Source organism: Scyliorhinus torazame, chromosome 10 (assembly GCF_047496885.1).
Source record: "Scyliorhinus torazame isolate Kashiwa2021f chromosome 10, sScyTor2.1, whole genome shotgun sequence".
Classification (NCBI taxonomy): domain Eukaryota; kingdom Metazoa; phylum Chordata; class Chondrichthyes; order Carcharhiniformes; family Scyliorhinidae; genus Scyliorhinus; species Scyliorhinus torazame.
The window spans coordinates 196181532-196207930 of NC_092716.1; the positions used below are offsets into that span (position 1 = coordinate 196181532).

A 26399-nucleotide genomic window follows, 5' to 3' on the forward strand; every position below is an offset into this window, starting at 1 on the left:
ATCGACACAGGTTTCAAGTTTGAATAATCAGAGTATGTTTATTGCGTACAGCAAATTAAATATTCAACAACCAATGCTACCCATTCTTATGTGGCCGATACCAAAACAGATGACTTCCCCTTGGATTTCAACAAACTATGTCCCTCCGGGTTCCTTCAGTTATTAAACCCCCAAAATTACCTAAGGTTTGGTCGGGGAATGAGAGGCGACTCTCCACATTGCTTTGGGCTGAGTATTCTGCAGGCTACAGATGACACGCTCACCCCACCGTGTCCTCCCTGGTCAAACCCCTCAGGGCCGAACTCGTTCCTTGGGATATGCGACTTCCTTCGGTCCTGGCTGTAAAAGAGGGTGGGGCGGGTGGAGCTGAGAGAGGATGTCAGGCTCTGCACTGATATACCGATCTTGTCGCGTTGTCTGCCTCGTGTTTCTTCCTTTCATTTCACACTGCGGCTTGACCCCCTGTTTTTTTCAGAGACTCCCAGTTATATTGTTTTCTGCCTGATCTACCCAGACGAAACAAACCCCAAATTGTATCACTTGGTTGGTTGGACAGAATGTTCGAATGTGTATTGTTTTCCCGCCCCTCGTCTAGCTGGTCTTGTGGAACAAAGGGAACTCCTCACCTAGAATGTGATAGCATGAGTGAACGGCTTTCGAGGGGCTCCATTGTCTCCATGATCACATTAGGCCAGTGGATGTCGTCTCACTACACAATTTGGAGCTGCCGATTAGGTGAACACAGTCTCTCTGTTGGGTGGGTTTGGGTTTGGTTTAGCATTGGAAAAGTTTGCTCTTTCTGGTCTTGGAACCAACACCCTGTGGTTTAAACAGGGTCCCCTTTCCCAAAACTAGGATATTTCCTGGCGAAAACCAGGATTTAAAAATGACCCATACAAGTGTAGACTCCATTCGCAAATTGCAAATGCGTCCTCAGCATATTATCAGTGGCAGGATTGGAATTTATTGTCCATACTTGAGTTGCCCCAAGGTGCTCTTTTTGAACCACGTTGGACTGGAATCACATGTAGACCCAGACTGGATCCCCATTTCAACCCAGTCTTCCCACTCGCCATCCACTGTCTCAACTTCTCAGAAAGGCTTAAAAGCCACCCCCACCACACTAGTCCCCCACTCATCCCTAGCTGATTAAAACCAGTAGAAGCTTTGCAGACATTCCTTTGCTTATTATTCCGAATCTTTGATTATTAGTCCATCAACATAAGCAGGACACGCCCATAACCATAAAATACTTGACAATAAGTGAAGATAAAAATTAATTGCTTGCTAGGTCATAGCAGAACTAATTTGGAATTTTTCAATAACGAAATCTCAACCAGAGATGTAGACAGTAGATTGTATCCCAGAGTCCATTCAAAGAAATATGCATGATCTGCTCATTAATAGAGTCATAGACTCATAACATCACTCAGTACATTCCTACCCTAGCCAAGCTATAACAAATATGCTCATCAGAGCGCATTGCTGCTAAAGAAGGATCCAAATTACAGGGTAATTCAGGCAATTTACACAAATGCATCTAAAGAATGCGTGAGTGTGAAAGGACTAAAACGATATGCTACTGGGGTGAGCTTTGAAGAAGGATGAGAGGAGGCTTGTGTGGTGCTAAAGACCAACAGGAATCAGCACTTGCTGAACTGTACATGCTCGGCAATTCTGCAGAAGAAAGTAGAAATGTGTCTTTATGATTCCCTACGAGAAGGGTAATGGTCAAACTTCAAGTCGATGCGATTGCGTGAGCTGGTCAGAGCGTTAAACAGCCGGCTGATGTGTGGCAAGACAGGCTGCCCACTTGCAGAGTTGATCAGACACTCACCTCCTGATATCTCGGAGATCTCTGCAGCTCTTGCTCAGCGGAACCCCCATCATGTCTGGGGGGGGTGCAGCAGAGGCAGATTCTACTTCCGAGGAGCCAGCTTCAGGCGAGTGTGGTCACAGAGGCTTTAGGGGGTGACCTTCCCTCCAACAGCCCCATCTCGATATCATCAACTCTCTGTTCCCTTTCTTGGAGGTGTATAAGATCCAAGGCTTCTGCTCGCTCCTGCGGCAGTAAGGAGAAGAAAGAGTAAATTTACAGCACAGAAACAGGCCATTTGGCCCAAGGGGTTCACATTAGTGCTTACACTCCATACATGTCTCCTCCATTCTTACTTCATCTCATTCCAGCATCATACCATTCTTTTTCTAACTCCCTCATGGATTTTCCCTCGTGCTCAAACTCTCCGTTTGGTTGCATGTTCCACATTCTCACCACTCTCTGGGTAAAGACCTTCCTCCTGAACTATAGTGGTAGTGTCCTGTCTGGAGATTGGCTGCATTGTGTTGTGTGCTTACTGGTCATCATTAATGATGGTCTCATATTTACAATCTCTGGTTCGGATTCCCCCACATTTCTTATCGGTCAAATGTTCTATGATCAGAGAATCCCAACCATGTTATTTTAATATTATTTTCAGTTTGCTGCAACAAATTCAATCCATCTGAAGCATGAAAGTCACACCACAGTTCCAGTGGGCGATAGCCTGCTTTCCTATTTTGAGAGAGGGAGAGAGCTGAATGGTGGATGATTTGATCTGAGGTTCACCATACCTCAGGCGAGGGCTAAGCTTGGGAAAGTAGGCCCTCCATGGATAGCCTCAGCCAGTACAGGAATTGAACCCACACTCGTTTTTTCAATAAATTTAGAGTACTCAATTAATTTGTTCCAATTAAAGGGCAATTTAGTGTGGCCAATCCACCTACCCTGCACATCTTTGGGTTGTGGGGGCGAAATCCACACCGGCACGAGGAGACTGTGTAAACTCCACACGGCCAGTGACCCAGAGCCAGGATCGAACCTGGGACCTCAGCGCCGTGAGGCAGCAGTGCTACACTGCGCCACCGCTCTGCCCGAACCCACACTCTTGACACCGCTGCACATCATAAACCAACTGAGCTACCCGACCCCCTTATCTGTATAATATCCTTAACTAAATGGAAAAACACATCCCGTATTTAAAAGTGTCTCAGTGACAGGCTTGTTTGTTTCCATGTATTAAGGATGATTAATTGTACTCTGCTTTAAATTCATCTAATTAAGCAGCAGCCCAATCATCAAGTGCTTCAATCTTTAGTCTGAATGTGTATCTACAGCCAGCCTGGAGACTACATCATCTAGAACTCTATTTATATAAATTAGAACGTCCAGTGGAACTCTCACTAATAACTCCCATGTATAAAAATTTGCATTTATATAGCACCTTTCATTGATGTATTAGGCAGGTCGGTTCAATGTGGACTGCACTCGATGCAGGGAAGCTAGAAACTGACGTCTAACACTGGAGAAGATCCAACACTGTTTTACTCAACAATAGAACTGATATACATATTCAGCTGTGGGTCGACACTATACTGACCTGACTGGAGTAGCCTGACCAGACTTATTAGCTACCGCATGGTGTTTGCACTTGCTAGCTCGTGGACTCTGACTGTCTCAGTGGCTGGGTCCCGAGAGAGCGGGAAACCTAGTGCCCTCTGGCTTTATAGTGGTGGTGTCCTGTCTGGAGATTGGCTGCATTGTGTTGTGTGCTTACTGGTCATCCTGTGCGTCAATCACTGCCTGTCCGCATCTCATTATATACATGAGTGGATATTATGACATCTCTCCCCCTTTTTTTTTAGATAAATAAATACTAAGGTGTGCGTGCGTATGCCTGACTATATACAAAAGGTGTCTAAATGAACGTATATACATAGGAAGGTGTCGATAGTGCAGATACATGGTAAACGAAACAATATTTACAGAGGTTAAATCGATGAAGTCGCAAAATGTACAAAAGTTTCAGTCTACAGATTCAGTCTTTGTGGTGGGTGACGAATTCTTCCTGATCGCCACAGAGGTGGATCAGGAGCCGCCTGCACGTGAATAGGCGGGATCGCTGCCATCGTGGTGGTCGCATTGGCCGGCAGGATTGCTGGTAGATCGGTGGCCTCCTGGCAGGGTACGTCCGGAGAAAGCATTGTAGGCGGCAGGGCACTTCAGTCAGGTAGCGGGCGTGGAACTCTTCGCAGTGCCCGTCTGTTGCGCCGTAGCAGGGAGCCATGCGGACAAGGAACTATCTTGGAGCCACTTGTTTGATCACAACAGCTGTGGCTGACCAGCCGCCCTCAGGCAACTGGACACGAACATGATCAGAAGGGGCCAGCTCGGGTAGATCCGTGGCATGAGCATCGTATGTGGCCTTCTGTTGGGCCCGTGACTGCTGCATTTTCTGTAAGACCGTGAGGTGGTCAAGGTCCGGAACATGGATGGCTGGAACTGTGGTCCTCAGAGTGTGATTCATGAGCATCTGTGCTGGGGACAACCCAGTGGACAGTGGGGTTGCCCTGTATGCCAGCATCGCCAGGTTGAAGTCGGAGCCTGAGTCTGCAGCTTTGCACAGCAACCGCTTTACAATATGGACCCCATTCTCAGTCTTCCCGTTTGACTGCGGGTAGTGGGGACTGGAGGTTACGTGACGGAAGTTGTAGAGGACTGTGCAAAATCAGACCATTCCTGGCTGTAAAAGCAAGGACTGTTGTCGCTCATTACCGTGAGCGGAATCCCATGCCTGGCAAACGTTTCTTTGCCGGCTTTGATTACCGCCTTTGACATGAGGTCGGACAGTTTCACCACTTCTGGGTAACTGGAGAAGTAGTCGACCAGGAGTACGTAGTCACGCCCCTTGGCGTGGAAAAGGTCTGCACCTACTTTGGACGACGGAGAGGTCACGATCTTGTGCTGTTGCAGCGTTTCCTTGGGTTGAGGTGGTTGAAACTTCTGACATGTAGGGCAGTTGAGGATTGTGTCGGCAATGTCCTGGCTGATGCCCGGCCAATAGACAGCCTCCCAAGCTCTGCGTCAGCATTTCTCGACCCTAAGGTGACCCTCATGGAGTTGGCCCAGCACCATAGCCCACATGCTCTGAGGAATTATGATCCTGTCGAGTTTCAGAAGGATTCCCTCCACCATCGTCAGGTCATCCTTTACGTTATAGAACTGGGGACATTGTCCCTTCTGCCAGCCATTGGTAAGGTGCTGCATCACACGCTGCAGCAGAGGATCCTTCGCCGTCTCCTCACGAATTTGGACCACCCGTTCGTCAGAGGCCGAAAGGTTGGTGGCACACAACTGCACCTGCGCTTCTATGTGGCAGATGAAGTCACTTTGTTCACACGGTGTGGTAATGGACCTGGATAGGGCATCTGCAACGATCAGCTCTTTGCCTGGCATGTCGACAAGTTCGAAGTTGTAGTGGCGTAGCTTAAGAAGAATTCGCTGTAACCGAGGTGTGTCATTTCAATTCTTCTGGATTATATGGACTAGAGGCCTGTGGTCCGTTTCTACCGTGAATTTTGGCAGGCCGTAAACGTAGTCATGAAACTTGACAATCCCTGTCAGGAGGCCCAGACACTCCTTCTCAATCTGAGCGTACCGTTACTCAGTGGGCGTCATGGCCCTGGAGGCATACGCCACTGGAGCCCAGGACGAGGAGTCATCTCGCCGAAGGAGCACCGCCCCAATGCCTCCTGGCTTGCATCAGTCGATATCTTGGTTTCCTTGGTTGGGTCGAAGAATGCTAGAACTGGGGCTGTGGTGAGCTTTGCTTTCAGCTCACGCCATTCCTCTTCATGCGTGGGCAGCCTCTGGAATTCCGTCGACTTCTTGACGAGATGGCGGAGGGCCGTGGTGTGGGATGCCATATTTGGAATGAATTTCCTGAGGAAGTTGACCATCCCGAGGAAGCGGAGGACCGCCTTCTTGTCCTCCGGGGTCTTCATGGCGTTGATCGCCGAGACCATGTCGGCATCTGGCCGCATACCGTGCCGCGAGATGTGGTCGCCTAGAAGCTTTATATCAGATTGACCAAATGAGCACTTGGCCCTGTTGAGCTGGAGACCATGTTCATGAATTCTCTGAAATACCTTCTTGAGGCGAGCGATGTGTGCCTGGGGCGTTGTGGACCAGATAATTACATTGTCAATGTATACTCGCACCCCCTCGATGCCCTCCATCACCTGCTCCACGATGCGGTGAAATAGTTTGGAGGCAGATATGATCCCAAAAGGCATCCGGTTGTAACAGTAGTGACCGAACGGGGTATTGAACGTGCACAGCGTCCAGCTGTATTTGCCAAAAACCCTTGGAGGTGTCCAGGTTAGTAAAGAATTTGGCATGAACCATCTCACTGGTCAACTCTTTACGTTTTGGTATCGGGTAATGCTCCCGCATGATGTTGCGGTTTAGATCCTTAGGGTCAATGCAAATGCGAAGCTCCCCTGACGGCTTCTTTACGCAGACCATGGAGCTGACCCAGTCTGTGGGCTCTGTGACCTTCGATATGATGCCCTGGTCTTGGAGGTCCTGTAATTGCTTCTTCAGACAATCCTTGAGGGTGCCGGCACCCAGCGTGGTGCATGAATTACAGGGGTGGCGTTCGGCTTGAGCAGGATTTTATATCGATATGGGAGCGTCCCATTCCATCGAATACGCTGTGGTACTGCGTGTTGATGTCATCGATGTCGGCTTGCAAAATTCCATCAGGCGAGGCCGACGCCGGTGATGATGACATGGTGTGGACTCGCTGAACCAGGTTCAGGAGCTTGCAGGCTCGAGCACCGAGCAGGGACGCTCTGTCAGGCCCGACAAATTCAAACCGCAGTGTTGCCTTGATCGCCTTGTTGAATACCCCCTAGTTGACAGGAGCCACTGACAGCTACTGCATTGCCAATGCGGTCAAGGAGCTGGCAGGTTGGTGGAAGAATGCTTGGTCTGGCGCCGATGGTGTCGAGGTCGGATTTTGAGATGAGGTTCGCTGATGCGCCGGTGTCGTTTAAATCGGATGCGAGCCTTGTTAACTGTGAGGACAGCACACCACTCATCATCGGGATCCACATTGAGGATCGAGAGGCGTTGCGTAGGTGTGGTGGAAGGCAGCGCATGTGTAGTTATGATGCCCACCTGGTATGGGGACTTGAGGCACTCAGCAACAGGGTCTGTCGGGATCGGAATCTGGCATGCCTTGTTGTGTTGAGCGGACTCTTCTGCGCCGCAGCTGGGATCGCTGGCTGCTGAGCGATGGAGCAGATCTGCAAAGGGCTGCGTAGTGGCCAACTTGCCACACTGTAGACACCGGCATCCTTTTGCCGGACATTGCCGCTTTAAATGGACGGAGCCACAATTCGGACACATCATGAGGCCGACGTCAGCGCGTTCTGTGCGCCATCGCGCATGCGCAGTGTGGTCGGTCGACGTACGCACCTGTGCAGTCGGGTTGTCGGGCTCGTCGTCCACTCGGTCGTGGCGCGCATGCGCAGGGACCCAGGAAAAGCGCGTGAAACGGCAACTCTCCTCGATGCTCAGGGCCTGCATTTGTGCAATGGTCTGCACCCGTTCCGCCTCGTGGGAGGCCAGCTTTGCAGTCTCTGCCGCCCTGATGTGGGAGTAACGATTCTTAGCATGCTCATGGACAACGCGCGTCTCGATAGCGACAGAGAGGGTCAACTGTTTGACTTTCAGGAGCTGCTGCTGAAGGGAGTCGGAGTGGACCCCAAAAACGATCTGATCCCGGATCATGGAATCAGCCATCGAGTCATACTTACATGACTGCGCTAGGATATGGAGATGGTTCACGAAGGACTGAAAAGGTTCATCCTTATCCTGAAGCCTCTGCTGGAAAATGTACCGTTCAAAGCTCTCATTCACCTCAATGTCGCAGTGGCTGTCAAACTTCAGCAGGACTGTTTTGAATTTTGTTTTGTCTTCGCCGTCAGCGAACGTAAGGGAGTTGTAGATGTGGACGGCGTGGTCCCCGCAGTGGAGAGAAATAGTGCAATCTTCCTGCATCCGATGCTGCTTCGAGGTCGGAGGCCTCGATGTACAAGAGGAACCTTTGCTTGAAGATTTTCCAATTGGCGCCGAGGTTGACGGAGATGCGGAGCTGCGGAGGAGGCTGGATGTTTTCCATTTCACCGGATGGCTGCTTGCTGGTCAATGCTGATTCACTCAAGGTAGGTCCGTCAAGATCAGTATCACTCTGGTACCATGATGTGTTAGGCAGGTAGGTTCGATGTGGACTGCACACGATACAGGGAAGATAGAAACCAACGTCTAACACTGGAGAAGATCCAACACTGATTTATTCAATGATAGAACTGATATACATATTCAGCTGTGGGTCAACACTATACTGAGCTGACTGGAGACCTTGTAGTAGCCTGACCAGATTTACTAGATACCGCATGGTGCTTGCACTTGCTAGCTCGTGGACTCTGACTGTCTCAGTGGCTGGGTCCCGAGAGTGGGAAACCTAGTGCCCTCTGGCTTTATAGTGGTAGTATTCTGTCAGATGATTGGCTGCACTGTGTTGTGTGACTGGTCATCCTGTGTGTCAATGTTATGGGCGAGGTGTTTTCAGAACACCAAAATGTATCCTGGAGTTCAACCAACCTCCCCCTTTAATGTATTTGTTTCTTTTCCTAGCACACGGCTTGTTCCCTAGGGTGGGATTACAATTATGGACACGTGGGTTTTTAAATACAAAACAATGTTTATTCCATGAACTCAACTTAACATCTTAAATAAACATTGGATCTCTTAACACCCCTTACTTCAAAGATAACTCAGAAAATATTGCAACAGTAAATAAGTCCTTAAAATGTTCCTTCAAACTTCCAAGAGACTTAACACCTTTAAACAAAATCACATCAGGTTAAAAGCTTTACTATTATGAGTTTAAATCACCCAAATGATCCAGAGATTGTCTTTCATGGCAGAGATCCAGCTCACTGCAAAACACAGACACTCCCAAGCTCTTTACAAACTGCAAAACTAAACTGCAAAATGGCTGACCTGACCTCAGCTCCACCCACTCGCTGACATCACTGTTTTCTTAAAGGTACATTGCTTAAACATCCATGTCTTAAAGGTACTCTCACATGACAGTCAATCACTGCCTGTCTGCATCTCATTATATACATGAGTGGATATTATGACATTCATGACCTCAGGTTGGCCAAAAACGCTTTACAGCCAATTAGGTGCCTTCTAAAATGCACTCAGTGTTGTATTGTGGGCAACACAGCAGCTAATTTCAGTGCATTCCAGACATTTTCCCTCGTTCTTTCCTTTGCCAATTACTTTAAATCTGTGCCCTCTTGATCTCAATCCCTTCACTATTGTGGGAAAACTTTCTCCCTATCTACTCTATCCAGCGCTCTCGTGATTTTGAATGGCTCTATCAAAACTTCACTCAGCCGTCACTTCTCCAAGGAAAACAACTTCTCCAATCCACATCAGGACTGAATGAAGTTCCTCATCCCTGGAACTATTCTCATGAATCTTTTCTGCACTCTCTCCAATGGCTTTACCTCTTCCCTAAAGTGCCGAGCCCAGAACGGGACACAATACTCCAGGTGAGGCCAAACCAGTGCCGTACACAAGTTCAACATAACCTCCTTGCTCTTGTACTCTATGCCCCAATTAAAAAGCCTAAGATACTGTATGCTTTATAAATAATATGTGCACAACAAGCTCTCCAAATGAGCAATGTGATAATGACCAAATAATCTATTTTGGTGATGTTGATTAAGGGGTAAATATTGGCCAAAGGTACTGGGAAGAACGCCCCTACTTTTCTTCAAAATAATGGCTTATAACGGATCACTTATTCTACCAGTACTGTACAGAAGTGCCAGCCTAGATTTTATGTTCGCAACCTCTGATTCAGAAACAAGAGTGCCACCAACTGTGTTGACAATCGAGTTAGCTAACTCGTAGGCATTTGCCATGGACAATTGTCATGGTCAATGAGCTCATACCTATACTGGAACATCTGTAGTTGGCTCCTTTTTCCTGTGAGGCCCACAGATGACACTGGAGCACTTGCATCATGTTTGGCTTGTCTCAACAGTTAATTTCCTGCAACAATTCCTTAAGTGAACCCATGCTCTGCTTGTTTCATTTGAAGTTTGTTTGGAATATAAGCACTTAACCATAGTTGCTGATCAGGAAAAACTTATGTAAATTCTGTAAATGTGAAAATTTGGCTTTCATCATTGCACTGTGAGTGCTTTTGGGAGGCAGAGGATTTTATTTTCATGAAAAATACAAAAATATGTTTTGGTGATGTGAAAAAACAACCTAGTAAATAAACCAATTTCCTGTTGACTCTAAACTTTGGCTCCCAGATCTGCTGAAACCCATTTGGATCAGAAGAAATACTTTTTTTTTCACTCAACGAGTGGTTTGAGTCTGGAATGCACTGCCCGGACGTATGGGGGAGGTGGTTTAATTGAGGCATTCAAGAGGGCATTAGATGATTACTTGAATCGAAACAATGAGCAGGGTTACGGGAAAAAGGCAGGGGAACGGCATTAAGCCATGATGCTCATTTGGAGAACTGGTGCAGACACGATTAGCCACATGGCCTCCTTCTGCACCATAGCAATACTGTGATTCAGTGAAAGAAATATGCATTTACATGGCACCTTTCACAACCACAACCAATGAAGTAGAGGAGCCACTGTTGTAATGTAGGAAACACGCCTGTCAATGTGGGGAATCCCACGAAACAGCAATGTTGATCAGCTAGGCTGTTTTTGTGGGGTTGACTGAGGGGGGTGTCATAATATACACCAGTACATCATGGTGCAGACACACACTGATGGACACACAGTGGGACCAATCAACATACACAACACCGCAACCAATCACCAGTGAGAGCACACGCACTATAAAGACAGGGGACATCAGAGTTCCTGCTCATTCGAGTAGCAGCTAGCTAGGAGCACAGAGCTCACAGCCTGCAACACAGACATTCACTATATGCTGAGTGCATCAACTGGTTAGGACAAGGCAAAGGTCTTTAGTTAAAGCTGGTATTGTATTTACCCACAGTTCAAGTATGTTTAAATAGTTAACCATTTAATAAAATAGTGTTGCACTACTTCAAGTGTTGGTGACCTGTATGTGATCCAGAACACCCAACACATCGGGGGAGGGGGGTGGGGGGTTAATATTGGCCCAGGACACCGGGGAGGAATCCGCTGCCCTTGTTTGAAATAATGTCATGGGGCCTTTCATATCCACTCTAGGGGCTGCAAACGGGGCATCGCTTTGACTCGTGAAAGATGGTTTCCTCTTCTCTTGCATTGAGAGTAATGCAAAAAGTAATTTCAAGCTGAAAGGATTGCCCTTTGCTAATGCAGCCTGTCGGCTCATTAAATAAACAGGAGAAAATGGTGGTGGGCGGGTCATTTTCTTCCATGTTAACCCAAAGAACAGGAACATTTCCCCCCCTGCGCTCCATTCACTTTTTCCCGTTCTTTCAGGGCAGACCTTTGGGGCAGCACAGTGGTTAGCACTGCTGCCTCACAATGCCAGGGACCCGGGTTCAATTTCGCCCTCGGGTGACTGTCTGTGCGGAGATTGCACGTTCTCCCCGTGTCTGCGTGGGCTTCCTCCGGATGCTCCGGTTTCCTCTCGCAGTCCAAAGATGTGCAGGTTAGGTGATTGGCCATGTTAAATTGCCCCTTAGTGCCCAAAGATGTGCAGCTTAAGTGGGGTTACGGTGATAGGGCGGTGAAATGGGCTTAGGTAGGGTGCTCTTTCAGAGTGCCGGTGCAGACTCAATGGGACAAATAGCCTCCTTCTGCACTGTAGGATTACAAGCACATAAATCTAACCAACTTGTTTATAAAGAATAGTATGGGCTTTAGCCACCCCATGTTCCCCTCGGAGGATTGTGCTGGCAAGGATGGGAAAGGAAAAGATTCAAATGATAAAGTAGATGGTCGCCATCCAATGTAATTCCATTTAAACTTGAATTTAATTTCATCATGGTTCTCTGATGCCACCTGCTGGTGATGTAACATAAAGCAGGCCGTTTGGCTACATTTCCCTTCACGTTCCAACCAATAGGTTTTATCTGCGTTGCTCTGGAGGGGATTAGTCAATTCGTCTGCAATCCTGACATTTTGGGTAAAGCTCTGCTTTTAATAACTGATTTCTCTTTGCTCTAGTGGGGTTTAATTCCATTCTTGGGGCTATCACTCTGTGTTGCAGCAGGAAGGGTGCAGAAAAGATTTTCAGGGATGACGCCAGTAATGAGAGGTTATGTTGTGTGCGATGGAGAGTGGTAAGAGGAGGCTCACGTGGAAGATGCACACTGGCTTGGGCTCAATTCGCTGTTTCTGTTCTGCACTTTTTATGTTCAACCATTCAAATATCAGCTTCTAATCTCCTCAGTCTGTAACTGCAGAGGTTCAAGAAGGCATCTCATCACCAGCTTCTCAAGCGCAATTAGTGATGGGCAACAAATGTTGGCCTAGCCAACGATGCCCAAATCCCGGGTTGAATTTTTTAAAAAGAGTAAGCAGAAACATTGAAAGTCCGAATTAAAGAGTAGTGGATAAACAGAGCATTCAATAAAGAAGACTGGCATGATTAACAAAAAGTTTACATTTATATGGCAGCTTAAATGAAGAAAAGCATCCCAGTTGGCTTCAGAGGAGCGCGAGAGGACAAAATGTAACATGGAGCCACATAATGGGGCAGATGACCAACATCTTGGTCAAGTTTTAAGGGGTACCTTAAAAGGGGGAAAGAGGGACAGAGAGGTTCCAGAAGGGAATTTTGTAATAAGTCAGGGAATCATGGGTTATGGGGATAAAGTGGAAAAGTGGAGCTGAGGATTATCACATCAGATCAGCCATGATCTGATTGAATGGCGGAGCAGGCTCGAGGGGCTGAATGGCCTACTTCTGCTCCTACGTCTTATGGTTTTATAGAGCTTGGAGTCTTGGCAGCTGAATGCACAGTTGTTAAAGAGGGGGTGAAGAAAATCAGGAATTCACAAGAGGCCAGAATTGGAGGCCTAACCTGTGGAATATTAGCCTGCAATTTTCTGGTTTTAGTTCAGATTCCTAGCAGTTGTTGTAAGCCCCAGTTTGGATTGTGCTCCTTCCCTGCCACCCCTAAAAGAAATTTGGCAACGGAATCTTACCCTCCTGAAAGTTCCTTGTTGACTGATGGGAATACCTTCTCCGTTTTTCCATCCCTTCTTCATGCAATAGAAGAGAAGGGCCAGTAGTGCCAGACAGAATGATACCAGCGCGTACACGGCAACCATCCACCCCACCCCGTTGTGCGTCGGTGGCTGTGGGAGGGGGCTGGCCACAGGACAGGGAACCTTAACAACCTGTGCAAGACAATGGTACGCCAAATTATTTTCTTCCTTTGTTTAGCACGTGCTAGTCATAACGCCAAGAAACAGCCTAGTCAGTAGCTCTTTACACCCACCTTCAGATTCAGCGCCTGTTCGGGTACACAGAGGGAGAATTCAGAATGTCCAAATTACCTAATAGCACGTCTTTCGGGACTTGTGGGACGAAACCGGAGCACCCGGAGGAAACCCACGCAGGCACGGGGAGAACATGCAGACTCCGCACAGACAGTGACCCAAGCCAGGAATTGAACCTGGGACCCTGGTGCTGTGAAGCCATAGTGGTAACCACTATGCTACCGTGCTGCCCATATGATAGGATAAGGCAAAAGGAGCTTCACTGTGTAACCACATCAACAGATGACGCTGGCAACAGTGCAGCACTCCCTCAGACTTGCGCTCAAAATGGCAGAGGAGATTAGATATTCAAGTCCTGCATGAGAACAGAGCGCACAGCTAACTGATTCAGAGGCTGTTCTCTTTTGGTGCTGGAATAGAGCACATGATGGAAGGGGCCAGACTGCTAATGATGCCTGAGCGAGGTCTTTGAAGAAACTACACCAGAGTCTTATGTTCATGTTTCCAGCCTGGGGCATGATTGAACCATCTGACTCAGAGGCAAGTGGGCTAAGCAGTGAGTCATGGCTGACATCATAAAACACCATTTCCCCTCGCCCCATAATAAAATTGTTCCCTCAAGACACCCAAGTTGGCTCCAGGTTGTCATATGCTATATTTTCAATTTGATGTCAGCAGGTATTGACCCATTTCCACGTGGAGGAGGAGCTGTATCAGTGAAGTGGTCATGTTGTGAGTTCATGGACGTGCTATCCAGGCCTGTTCCGCTGCTGAATACAATGTCAAATGCTCGGGTGCAAAATTAATGTGGTCGAGGCCAGGAGATTTAGCATGTTTTCCCACCTACTGCCACAGTGGCAAACCCTCCATGTTCCTATCACCACCACAGCACCTAGTCTGAAAAGTGGGAGAATCCAACCCATGGTCTGCGTGGTATTATCATAAATGTAAGAACTGCAAGGGTTAATGAAATGTCTAGAGTAGCCACTAGAGGGAGCTACAGTTACAAGTATATAAGGCATTGATGCTAAGCCTTGTGGGGGAGAGTGTGCAGGAGTTAGCTAGAGAGAGTCAGAAGTACAGACAGTATGAGTAAGAGCAGATCATAGTTTATATCAGTATAAAGATTAGTTGTAGATGAGTGTAGTTTATATATTAATGATCAACTGTGTATTCTTTAGGAGTACGTGTTGAATCCAAATTAGTAGTGTTGATAAATTTATAGCTTTGTTCAAGTTCAAGCTATTTTGTGGTCTTTGTAAACACTACGCCACCCATCTTGAATTTAGCAACTCTATTACTCTGAAATGTAAAAAAATGGATGAACGAACCTGATGACCCATGACCATAAGGCAGGAGTTGTTAGCTTTGGAATAACTAGCTTGAAGGTGGGCTTGTGCATTGAGTAATTATCACAACTTTGCTCATTTGTGTGAGACAAGGAGCATCAATAATTTACTGTTCCCACTGCATTTATGCACTTATGTATTTTGTGAAAAAATGATCAATTATTGGTTTGCAGTCATGCTTTGCATTGATAACATTGTTTTTCAGTCCATCCTCCAGAAAAAGAGAGGGAAGAAAAGGCATGCAAAGGTGGACTCAGCAAGGATTCATTGGTTACAATTATGATTTGATGAGACAATTGGCCAGAAAGAGAGCACTCCAAGGGGCAACAGATCTGTTTATTAACCTGACGAAAGATGCGGAACCTGTGAGAACATTGAGTGTAAAAGTATGACAACTATAGAACAGGCATTGTAATTTCATTTTTTTTCGAACTGGATAAATAAATCGTGTCCTGTACGCGGAAGCAGATTGCAGAACATGCTGATAAATGTGGAAGAAATATTGATTAAAAACTGCATTTCACAGCACTTATATTCCCAGTGAAAGCTGACCTTATCAAACTATTAATAATTGTAAAACAAATTACAGCCCAGGATTAGATGGCACACAAAACCCTGGACAAGCAGCTTAATGTACTCGAGGGAGTACTCATTTTGTACCTGGTACGGGAGCTTTCCACTGAGAATATGAATCGAATTTGCAAGTCTTTTAAAAGTCACTGCGACATCTGAAGCTTTTAGAAGTTGGCCGTTGCTTAATACAACAAACTGAACACCAATTACATCAGGGGTCTGCCGCCTGACAGACTCTACCACCACCTGTAAAAGGAGAGAAAATGGTGAACGCACGTATTTGACTGTCCATAACAATCTGACAAAAGAACCTTCCAGTCCCGTCGACGTCTATGGCACTTTGAGTGGTTTGCCCGCCCCTCTGCCGGAGAACCCTCCGCATGGGAGTCACCTTCAGCGGGATGGGAAGATCCCATTGGCGGGAAAGGCCGGAAAACCCCAATATGATCACTACAGCAACTAGGGAACAGCGGGGAACATTTTCTCTTTGGGCAGACAGAGGGGGAAAAAACGAGGGATAAGAGAATTAAGAATGTAGGAAATAAACAACAACCCAAAAGAAATAGGAACAGGAGTAGCCCATTTAGCCCATCAAGCCTATGTTGCCATTCAATAAGATCATGGCTGATCTTTTACTTCAATTCCAACTTCCCACACAATCCTCATACCCCTTAATTCACTTAGTATCCAACAATCTAACAACCTCTGTCTTGAATATGCTCAGCAACTCAGTACTTACAGCTCTCTAGTGTAGAGAATTCCAAGGATTAACAACCCTCACCTCAACTGTTAATAGCTGATTGCTTACTATGAGACAGAAACCCAATGAGGGGACACATTTTTGCAACATATAGCCCCCAAGTCTCTTAATGATTTTATGGTGTTTCAATTAGATAATCTCTCTTTCTTCTAAACTCCAGGGAGCGTAGGCCTAATCTATTCAGTCTCTTCTCATAGACAATTACCAAGCCGGGAACCAGTCTCACAATCCTTCCTGGCATTTTCTCCAGGCCAAATCTTACTTTCCATAGAAGGAGACCAAAACTGCACAGAGTGCTCAGGTGTAACCTCAACAATGACCTGTATTGCATTTTAAAAGTACTTTCCTTGACTTCAGGACAACAGCCACTGAAGTACAGTCACTGTTTTAATATGCAGACAGCAAGATCCCACAAACATTAAATTCATAAAGACCAGAGGATCTGCTGACTGAGGGATTAATTATTGGTCAGGATGTTAGGGAGAACTCTCTGCCCTCCTTCATTGGGATCTTTTATCCAGATGGAACCTCCGTTCAAAATCCTGTCCAAAAGACAGCACCTCCTGCAGTGCAACATTCCCTCAGTGATGTGTTATGTACTCTGGGGTAACACAGGCTGCAACTGGATGCAGCTTTAACCAAAAAATACTCCAAACCTTGAAGTTAGTTCAATCTGATTTATTGAATCAGTAGCACAGTTAGCACAGTTCTCTATGAGTTCGACTCTCTGCTAACCTAAGTGTGGTTACTCTGTCTGACTGAACCAGACTAGCTCTTAGCCACGTGCTGGAGGTCTGATAATGTACATACACCCTGACTCACTCTGTAGATGTTCATCAGTGGAAAGAGGCGGAGTGTGAGTGCCTCGTACCTTTTATAGTGAGATACCACCCCTGAGTGTCCTGCCTGCTCATTGGTCATGTCCTGTTCTCTGTGTTCATTAGCTGCCTGTCTGTATATCATTATCTGCATGTCTGCATATCATGACACTCAGTACTGTCCTGGGAGTGTCAGACTAGGTTTTATGATCAAACCCTGGAAGGAGACTGAAATCCATAAGCTTCTGACTCACAGGTGAGTGTGATATCCACTAAGACATGGCTGGTCTGAAAAGAATAGAGCACTGGGCAGGAAAATCAAGCAGAAACAATTGTGTATGGGTCGCTGAACATGCCAAATTACCATTCCTCTTGGGAGAATGGGGATCTAAATTAACTTGATATGACCATGTGATTCTTCCCATCCACTTTCCCTCAGTGGCTACACTCAATAATGCTTTACAGCCAAAAGACAAAGACAAAACCTCATCCCTCCACTACATGGTTGATGTCCTTTGTTCAAACATGATGGATTCGTGAAAAGTAAAAAAATTGGCATAATGTTACTCTGTAATCAACAGCTTGGATGCTGTCTATCTCACTATCTATTAAAGTATTAATAATTCTTTACCTGGCAATAGTGAGGCATTCCCAGCTCATTGAAATCAATGGGAAAACTCCATTTGGGTAACAGTAACACTTCTCTCATTATATTAAGTGGAGTCACAGAACATCTTATAATATACAATATAAATATCATATGATGCACAGATAAACTCATAAAACCTTTATTAATGAAGCCAAGAGAAATTCAATTGAAACTCAACAATATTATACACTTATAAGCTTTTATTCATAGAGACACATATCACAAGTGCGCTCTTCCAAACCCACCAGAGTTTCAATCTGCTCTGATTTATACTACTTCAATAAATAAATAAAATAAACTAATTAACAAATTAAAGTGACAGCCCCTTATAAGGGCATTGTAACGAAAAGACAAAACTTCAACAGAAACTTAACAAGTCAAATCAAAATGTGATATCCGGGGATGACGATGCACTCCAGCCCCCATGGCGCCCACCGCTCATGGGACAATCTTTCTTTATACTCTTTTGAGGAGATTAAACAAGTATAATAAATTAACCAATTGAGTAAAAAGCCAATCAAACCAATTGATAGCCACTAAAGGGTACTGTAACTGAAGGAAACATTTAAAGAAATCTTACTGAATTAAATCATAATGTTATTTTAGGGATGGTGAAACACTCCAGCCCCTGGAGTTGACTGGCCGTGGAAGCTGCTCCTCTTTAGAACAGCACAAGTGAATCCCCAGTTAATGACCACCTCAACACAATTAACCAGCCAATTAATATAAAATTAACAATGACTACTGACAACTTGCAATGTTACCACCAGTCAGCACAATGCACTAGCCAGCTCATATACATTTGCAAACTCCATTCACAAAAATGACACAAATACATTTAAAAAATACTCACTTGAATATTTTCAGAAGAGTCTCCCCTTCTGCGAGTTTTATTTGATTCCCCTGTAGAGGGCAATGCCTGAAGATACGTTTCCTTTAGCGCTTTGCTGACCATCTGCCAGAAAGAGTCTTCAAAAATTGGGATGGATCTGTTGACTTGCAGCATGACTTCTAACAAATTCTCCTCTTTTATCAAAGCAATCATTATCCTGTTCCTTTCTGAGCTGGATATTGGGCGAGGAGAGGATACTGGGAAAGTGGGATTCTGAGGGGCTACATCCGTTGGGTGGCTGGTCACCTCTAATGTGGGTTTCAGCATCTCCCACATGGCAGAAGGTGGCACACTATGTGTGGATGACAATATGGTATTTAGTCGAAGTACAAAGGTCGTCACAGGAAGAGACGGCTCAATAATTGAAATGAAAGGAGGTGTGGAGGAAGATTGAAGTGTGGCTGTTGGCACAAAGGATGGATCTTCAGAAAGTATCATATCAAATTCTGGACAGGTAACCTTCGATAAGACAGAAAGAGCAGGTAGATTTGCCCAGGAACTGCCTTCCAATGGTAAAAGAGCATTTATTGCAATGGAAGAGAAATCAGTCAAAGACGCTATGGACTGTTCCAGTATTTGAGATGAAGGAGGAAGCCATGTGGAGATTAATAAGGTTTCCTTTGGTGTCTGTTTGGATTTTGATCGAACAATGTAAGTCTTTGCATCTAGATGTGATATTGGCAATAAATTTGGTTCTGAGATTGTAGGAACTACGGTAATTGGTACTGAACTTTCCACAGGCAAGAACAATCCTGGTGAAGAAATCATGACCACAGCATCTAGAATATTCTCTCTCGTCGCCACAGCAGTTCGAAACTTTGTTGATGGTAGGTTCTCTCGCAAAGTTCTGCTAAACTGGAATTCACTACCTCCAGTATCATGGTTTGATCCCAAAGCTATGGTGGGCTTTGTAAAAACCTCCGTCAACTTTGGATCTCTGGAAACTGAGCCAGTGTCCGTGCTCATTGTCATCTTTACGTCTGATGGTTGCGACAATGGGAAAGGTAAAATCATATCTACCGCTGAACGTGTGACGAAGGCACTGCTGCCTAAAGCAAGTATACCAATTACTGATAGAAATATATTTGTCGAAAAATAGCTGGACATGCCAGAGGAGACAGTTACCGGCACCAGGGCATCGCTGATCTGAATGCCGAGGGCATGAGAATCTAATTCAGATTGCTGAGATGTCAATTTTGAATGCCACAGGGATTCAGGATAAAGCTTGGGTAAAGTTTCAGGAATGAAGCCATCTCCATATAGCCCAGAGAGCGAGCCAGTCATCGGTCGTGTTGGGGATAATGCCACTGAACCGGAGACTGATGTGCTAAATAACTCTGGAGTTAGAAGATGGACAGAGCTTTTAACCAAATTGGAAACATCTAAAAACCAGGAAGTGTGCACTTCACTAAGTGCAAAATACTCTGACAACATTGCATCTGACTTTATTACAACTGGGGATTGTGTAACAAAATGCATGTCAACAAAAGAGGAAGACATTTTCATAGTTTCCATTAATGCATTGGACACATCAGCAAGGACATGATTATTTATGACCACTGTGTTATGTGCTTCCAAAGAGTTTGTTGATTGCAGTGCCAAGTCCACAATGCTGCTTGAGAAGTCCTCAGAACGAATTACATCCAGCGATGTACAAGGTGTTCTTTTGATAAGAGTGAAAAAACATCCAGTGTTCAGTTTATTTGCTGATCGTATCCCAAACTCATCAGTCAAAAGGAAAGAGGCTTCAGAACGCAAAGCGATGCTGGGATCTCCATAAGCATTCAGATCAATAGAGGACAGCAGAGTAGAACAGGTGGCTTCTTTTGAAGCCAGCATCAATACTTTAGTCAAGTCCTCATTGCCCAGATGAAATATACTCAAAGAGAGAGATTCAGACAACAATCTGAAGTTGTCAAACCCCAAGTGTGAATGCTGTATCGTTGATTCATGGCATAAAATACCTTCAGGTTCCAAAGCCGATGTTTCTTGCTGGGGAGACAGAGAAACCCAAGATCCAGATGCCAAGTGAGTAATGTCTTTTGAAGGCAACACAAATTCTGATTTAATTGTAAATGTTGGCAGTGTGCTGTCTCCACGATAGGATGACGGATGTTCTGCTGGAGCAGCCATTTTTCTCAAACTGAATATTGTCTTCATCTTTGACGACACTTTTCCAAACCCATCAAGGTCTCTCCCATAGGAATGACTGCTTGCTGAACTAGGAACATGGAGTGGAAGGAGTTCTAGCTCTGAAAAAGCTGGAGTATGCAGATCATGACTCATGGGGAATGCAACCTGCATCGTTGTACTAGTATCCTCAATACTCATATCATACCATGTAGCTCGGTTACCAGGAGGTAGAGAATGCAGAAACCAAATTGGACTGGTATCATCCTGAGTAAAATCTGGAAGTTGTAGTGAAGGGGAGCAAGCACCCAGTAAGGAAAGCACAGAATGAGATTCCAATTGGGCTGAAGGCAGGCTTTTATCACCAGTTTGGACGAAGACTCTTTCTGGTTGAGTAGTCACATCCAAACTGGAGAACGCCATGCTAGTCAGTGGCAAAGGTTTTGTATCTTCTTCAGCTACTGAGGTATATGTGGGATGTATGTGTGATTTTATCAACGCCGGAAACATTGTGGGCTTTATTGAGACCACATTAGTTTGAACAAGGTTGGCCGGGTGCACTAGGGATGCAGGCCCATCTGCAGAAAAATATTCTAAATCTAAGTGTGTTGTTGTATTTTTCTTATCCAATAAAGGACTTTTATGTGTACTGACAATGTGCAGCAGTGGGGCAGTTACCTCTAGTTCCAACGATACACCAGGAAAAGCAATTACGTCCACGCTATCTGTTGAGCATGCTAATGAACCGGATCCATGCAATGGAAAAATGGCAGATTCCAGTAATTCTTTCTTATGCTCAAAATGATCAAAAGTAAATGAAGATGGTGTTTTCCAAAGTAACACACTGCTGGATTGGAAAGGAATTCTCTTATCTTCCAGAAAGAGGCTGGGGTGGGTCGGTGCAGACTCGATGGGCCGAATGGCCTCCTTCTGCACTGTATGTTCTATAAATGATGATTGTAAAACTGAGTTAATAATGTTCAAGGATGTCAAGGCAATATCCCTATCTGTGTGTATGATTGAAGACTGTAGCTTTAGACTGCTGCCATTCAATAATGAGATATTGTTTCCAGACTCTGCAGTGAATGGACTCACTTCACTGTTACTGGAATGGACTGAAGTCTGTGCTGTTGAGCGATGCAGGTTGCTGAAGGGTGAGAAAACCATAGTTTCCACTGGAAGCCCAAAAGATTCCTTTGCTTCCAGAGTATGCGTCATTTGAAAGAATGATTTCATTGCCGATAGCGATGCGTATCCAAAGCTCAATGATGTAGAAAGATCCATATTCCTGATGTCTTGTGAAGACTGTTTTGTTAAACTGTCGAATTGAGAAATAAGCACATTTTCTCCCCCCAAAATGGCCGAGGGTTGATTTGCATTTGCATCAGGGATACTGGTTGACGGAATTAAAACAATAACTTCATTGGCCTCCAAATATTCGAAATCCAAGGACGCTTTAGTAGATTTTACCTTTGTAGATATATGTCTGGAATTGAAAAGCACATCAAATTGGAAAGCCGAGCTTGTAGACACGCTGCTCGCTAGAATCAGTGAGGGCAGCATTGCAAAGTTGATCATGTTCATAGATGGCAAAACTGTTCTGAATTTGAGTGATGCCAATGCAGAGTTGGCATAGCTTCTCATTTCCTGGGGCAACATACCTGGAGAGCTCACAAGCACAGTGTTCAGTCCATTGGGTTCAAGAAGGAATGAAGCTTTGATCACTGAACCAAATGTTCCCAAGTTAGAAATCTTAGATGAAACTCTTTGATATCCATCATTCCAAATATATCCTGGCAGAAATGATGGATTCACCTCAGCCTGTAAATTAATTTCAGGTGGTTGTGTTACATAGAGTGGGAATTCATCTGCTCTGGCAGATGATGATTCAACATTGTTAATGTTAGGGGTGTGTTTCTCTATTGAATGGGACACTGTGTCAGATCCCCCTAATAGAGAGATAACTGTAGAAATATTGAAGAGAGGCATAGTCCAAGAAAGGGGCTGAATGGCCTCACTGGACACACCAGATACAGCAGGAAAAGCATTTGATTGTAGATAATTACTAATGAGATACGTGTCTGAATAAAATGATGTTAATAGGTCAACCATTGAAGCAGTGCTAGATTCAAATTGTGTAGTAGGTAGCATTGAATGGACATTAAAATTTATTTTTCTAACAAAATCAGAACTGGTTCTGTTAAACCATTGGGTAGTAGGTAAATCTCCAAGTGCCGTGTATGGGGACTGGAATGTGGTCACATCGGTTACAACAGATGCATGTAGAACTTCAGTGAAATCCATTTGTTTTGTGTTGGTCTCTTGCGAATACAATACACCATTGCCAGCAAAAAAATGATGCAAATCGTCAGATATACTGGTTTTAAAATGTTCCTCCTGTTCCCAGCGTTCTTTTTGCAATATATGGCAGCTAAGAGCCATCAATTGATTATTCACAGGACTGGTCTCAAATCCTCCAGTACTTACTGGCTGCCATCTTGCAGTAACCATTTCAGTAACTGATCCCAAAGGCTGCAGCCTATCAGAGCTCTGAGGTACAACCTCCCCTGCCAGCAAAGTCTCCACAATCACACATTCAGAGACAAGCAAAGGGGATTCTGCAATGGTATCAGCTGTTCCCAATGCTGCCTTCAAGAGCATGCGACCACGTTGACTTTGAAACTTTGAGTGATGAATCAAAGTGCCAAGCGCCACTGAATGAAGGTGACTTGAGTGCAACAATTGATCTGCATTGTTGACCAAATATGCACTAACACTTTGCAATTCAATAATGGAAAGTTTTTCCATGCTGTGTGCTCCATCTCCAGATGGGTTCCCATTGTTCGTATGATGACCCACAGTCCCAGATTCCTCTGCAGTCTGAAAGTTTTCACTTACAACGGTTGGAGCAAAACCACTGGCTGACAACTCAGTGCCATCAGATCTAAGATGGATCCCCCTGGATCCAAAGGCATCCACCAAAGACCGATAGCTATCTGCAGTCATTGTTCCTATAAGCCCAGGCTCATCGGTAAAGAAGCTGCTGAGATGCTCGACTTGCACAGACTGGGTGGTAAAGACGTGAAGAAAACCAGTTAGCTTTGTCGATAGTTTCTCCAATTGAGGGGCAGCATTGGGAATTAGTCCATCTCGCGCCTGGTCAAAGGGTTGCAATGTCATCTTAGAGTTACTCACAGTAACAGAGTTTGTATCTGTATATGTGTTCACTGACTTCAATAAAACAGAAAGAGGAATCATCTTCACAGGGCTGAGGCTAGTTATAATGAGGGAATCTGTTCTAGCTGAATGCTCTGTCAAACAAAAAGCAGAAGAAGACATGACATTGGTTGCCACTTCAAGTGCAGTTGTTCTGGATAAATCATGCATGTGACTGGAAACATCTGGAACATTCCCATTCCCTTGCCAGCTGTACCTTACAGTCTGAGATCCATCAAATGCTGATGGCGTTTTTACAGAAAATGTGACCATATTTTGTTGGCTGAAGGAAGGAGACAGATGGGTTTCACTGGGAATACTTACTCCACCCATCACTCCCATTGAAGTGGATTGTTGTGAATCCTTTCTGCGCATCTGAAGAAGAGGCTTTGTTGACATCCTCAGGTTTTTAAAATCAATAGAGGCTGCATTCTCAATTACTTCAAATACGTGAGCCGTTGGAAGGTCAGCAGATGGTTCAAGACCTGGGTATTGCCCAGCACCAATTGACCCCAGTTGGGATGTTGCATGATCAAAGCCATCCACCATTTCAGAGTGAGCTACGTGAAGCAAAGGTTCATGGGATGTATCAGGGATAAGTGACTGGAGACTGCTGGCAACAGGAATGGTGAAAAAACTGTACACTATCTGGGAATTCTGTTCAGACAATGTACATGGCTTCGCAATTGCACCTGAAGTCTGGCTGATCTCTTTAACTGATTGTGTGGTCCAATTTAACAAGGCTGAGGAACCCTGTGCAACAGAGGCTGCTGCTTCTTGGGAGAACAGAGTTACATTGTCAATGTTTGCGCTTCTACGAGACCTCCAGCGAGACTTGTCTAATTCTGAAAGCATAGAGATTTCAACCATAAGAAAGCAAATTAGAGAAAATGTATTGCACATTCAATGGTATTCCACATGAAACTAAACTTCCATTGTTGCATTTACTAAAGTAATTAGTTGGAATCTTGACTCAGTATGAAATTCATGTCACAAAACAGTCCAGAAGGTAGATCATACAGCCCAGGAAGAAGCCATTCAGCCCATCATGTCTTTTTGCATCAGCTACCTAGTTAGACCCACTCGTCTCTGATCTTTCCTCATAACCTCAGAGCAAATATTCCCTGTTCAAATATTTACCCAATTTCCTTTTGAAAGTTAATATAGACTCTGCTTCCACCATCCTTTCCGGTAACATTCCAGATCACAACAACTCACTGGTTTGAAAACATTTCTCTTAATCTCTTATCTGGTTCTTTGGCCCATTATTTTTAAGTCTATGTCCTCTGGTTACCGACCCTTCTGCCAGTGGAAGCTACTAAAAGAACAAACTATCAAACTATACATAATTTTGAACCCTTCTATTTCATCGCCGCTTAAACTTCTCCTTCTGGTGGAACAATCCCAGCTTCTCCAGTCTCTCCACGGAGCTGAAGTTCCTCATCCCTGGTACCATTCCAGTAAATCCACATTACATCCTCTCCAAGGCATTGGCATCCTTTCTGAAGTCCGTGCCCATTATTGGCTATTGTGTGGTCCCATTTTGCACCAGAGACCATCGTAAACCCTCCAAAATCAACTTAAGCATTAGAAAATCATGGCCAGAACTTTCCGGCCGGTCCTGCCAACGGCGCACCCCCTCCACAGGTTCCCCGGTGGCAGGGGATGCATACAGCAGGAAACCTCGTTGATAACAGTGGGACCAGAAGATCCCACCACCGGCCAATGATGGGCCAGCCCAACCACTGCGAAACCCCACGGCCTCTCCCGGTATTTACCAGCTGTGTCCCGCTCTATCAAACTCAGGCTCTGTCCGCCAATGCAAGTGGCAATGAAGGTCCCGCAAGACTATTAGGAAGACAGGATGAATGCCAACCCTTTCCTCCCAAGAATCGAAATGAACCTTCATTGTGGCTGTTCGACAGGACATCTTTCTTTCATTGAGTAAGGAGAACAGAACCACGGTAATACTCCAGCTGTTATCGCTTCTCGGCCTCTTGGCTAAGATGAGCATGAGGTCAGGTGTAATGCCTGGATCTGGTATGTCTCTCTTATGCGGACTATGAATTGGATTCAATTTGAATTGCGTTTTGGAGCAGGCAAGGAGCTGGATTAGGGGTTTGCCCCTGTCCACACTCTGAGCTCTGGCTTTGTAACTCTGATAAAGGAATTTTTAAAAATACTCCTGCTATGATCTTACAAAAGCCCTCTAATAGCATGATGACTTCCTTACTCTTGTATTCCAGACCCTGTACAATAAAAGCCCACAATACTATTTGCTTTTTCAATTGTTTTCTGTGCCCTGTGCTAGTTGAATAGAGCTTGTCACATTCCAATGCATTAATTCATACCTTGCTTATCGGAGGATGCCAGTTCTCTGGAGAGAAGGTCCACCAGCCTCATCTGACGCCATTTCCGCAATGGAATTCTTCCTCCCTAAGAGGAAAGAATAACCAACTCTTGCAGACCAGCTCATTTATTTTTATTTTACACCAGCTGAAAACATTGGGGTCAATTTTATAATTTAGCACATCAGGCTAAAAATGATGAATGGATCCTTGAAGTAACACTCAACCCATTTCAGTGACGTTTTTCTGCATCATATTTTAATGTTGACCTTCTTATGCTAATAAACTCCCCATGTGGTTTTAACTGAGGGTACATGTTATCCT

At 45.0% G+C, this 26399-nt stretch overlaps 1 protein-coding gene and 1 long non-coding RNA gene across 2 annotated transcripts; one reads left to right on the forward strand and one right to left on the reverse strand.

Annotated features, from left to right (window-relative positions):
• Positions 1-11: 11 nt before the first annotated feature.
• On the reverse strand, positions 12-25286 carry LOC140430279 (uncharacterized). The gene is made up of 5 exons (XM_072517700.1): positions 25181-25286; positions 18343-24572; positions 15350-15508; positions 13044-13238; positions 12-2062 (listed from the first exon to the last, which is right to left on the reverse strand). The coding sequence occupies exons 1-5, from the start codon at positions 25284-25286 to the stop codon at positions 1940-1942; spliced, it is 6813 nt and encodes a 2270-aa protein (XP_072373801.1). The 3' UTR covers positions 12-1939.
• LOC140384913 (uncharacterized) lies at positions 14048-15178 on the forward strand. The gene is made up of 2 exons (XR_011933212.1): positions 14048-14287; positions 14895-15178. It is a non-coding gene; the product is annotated as an uncharacterized lncRNA (long non-coding RNA).
• Positions 25287-26399: the final 1113 nt, after the last annotated feature.

Excerpts from the sequence above, each read along its gene's own strand:
- LOC140430279 (XM_072517700.1), bottom strand. The coding sequence starts at position 25,286 with ATGGTCTCTGGTGCAAAATGGGACCACACAATAGCCAATAATGGGCAC. Across the intron at positions 13,239-15,349 it reads GTGGAAAGCTCCCGTACCAG|GTTGTTAAGGTTCCCTGTCC; the intron begins GTACAAAATGAG and ends TGTCTTGCACAG. Across the intron at positions 2,063-13,043 it reads AACAAGGAACTTTCAGGAGG|GAGCGAGCAGAAGCCTTGGA; the intron begins GTAAGATTCCGT and ends TTACTGCCGCAG.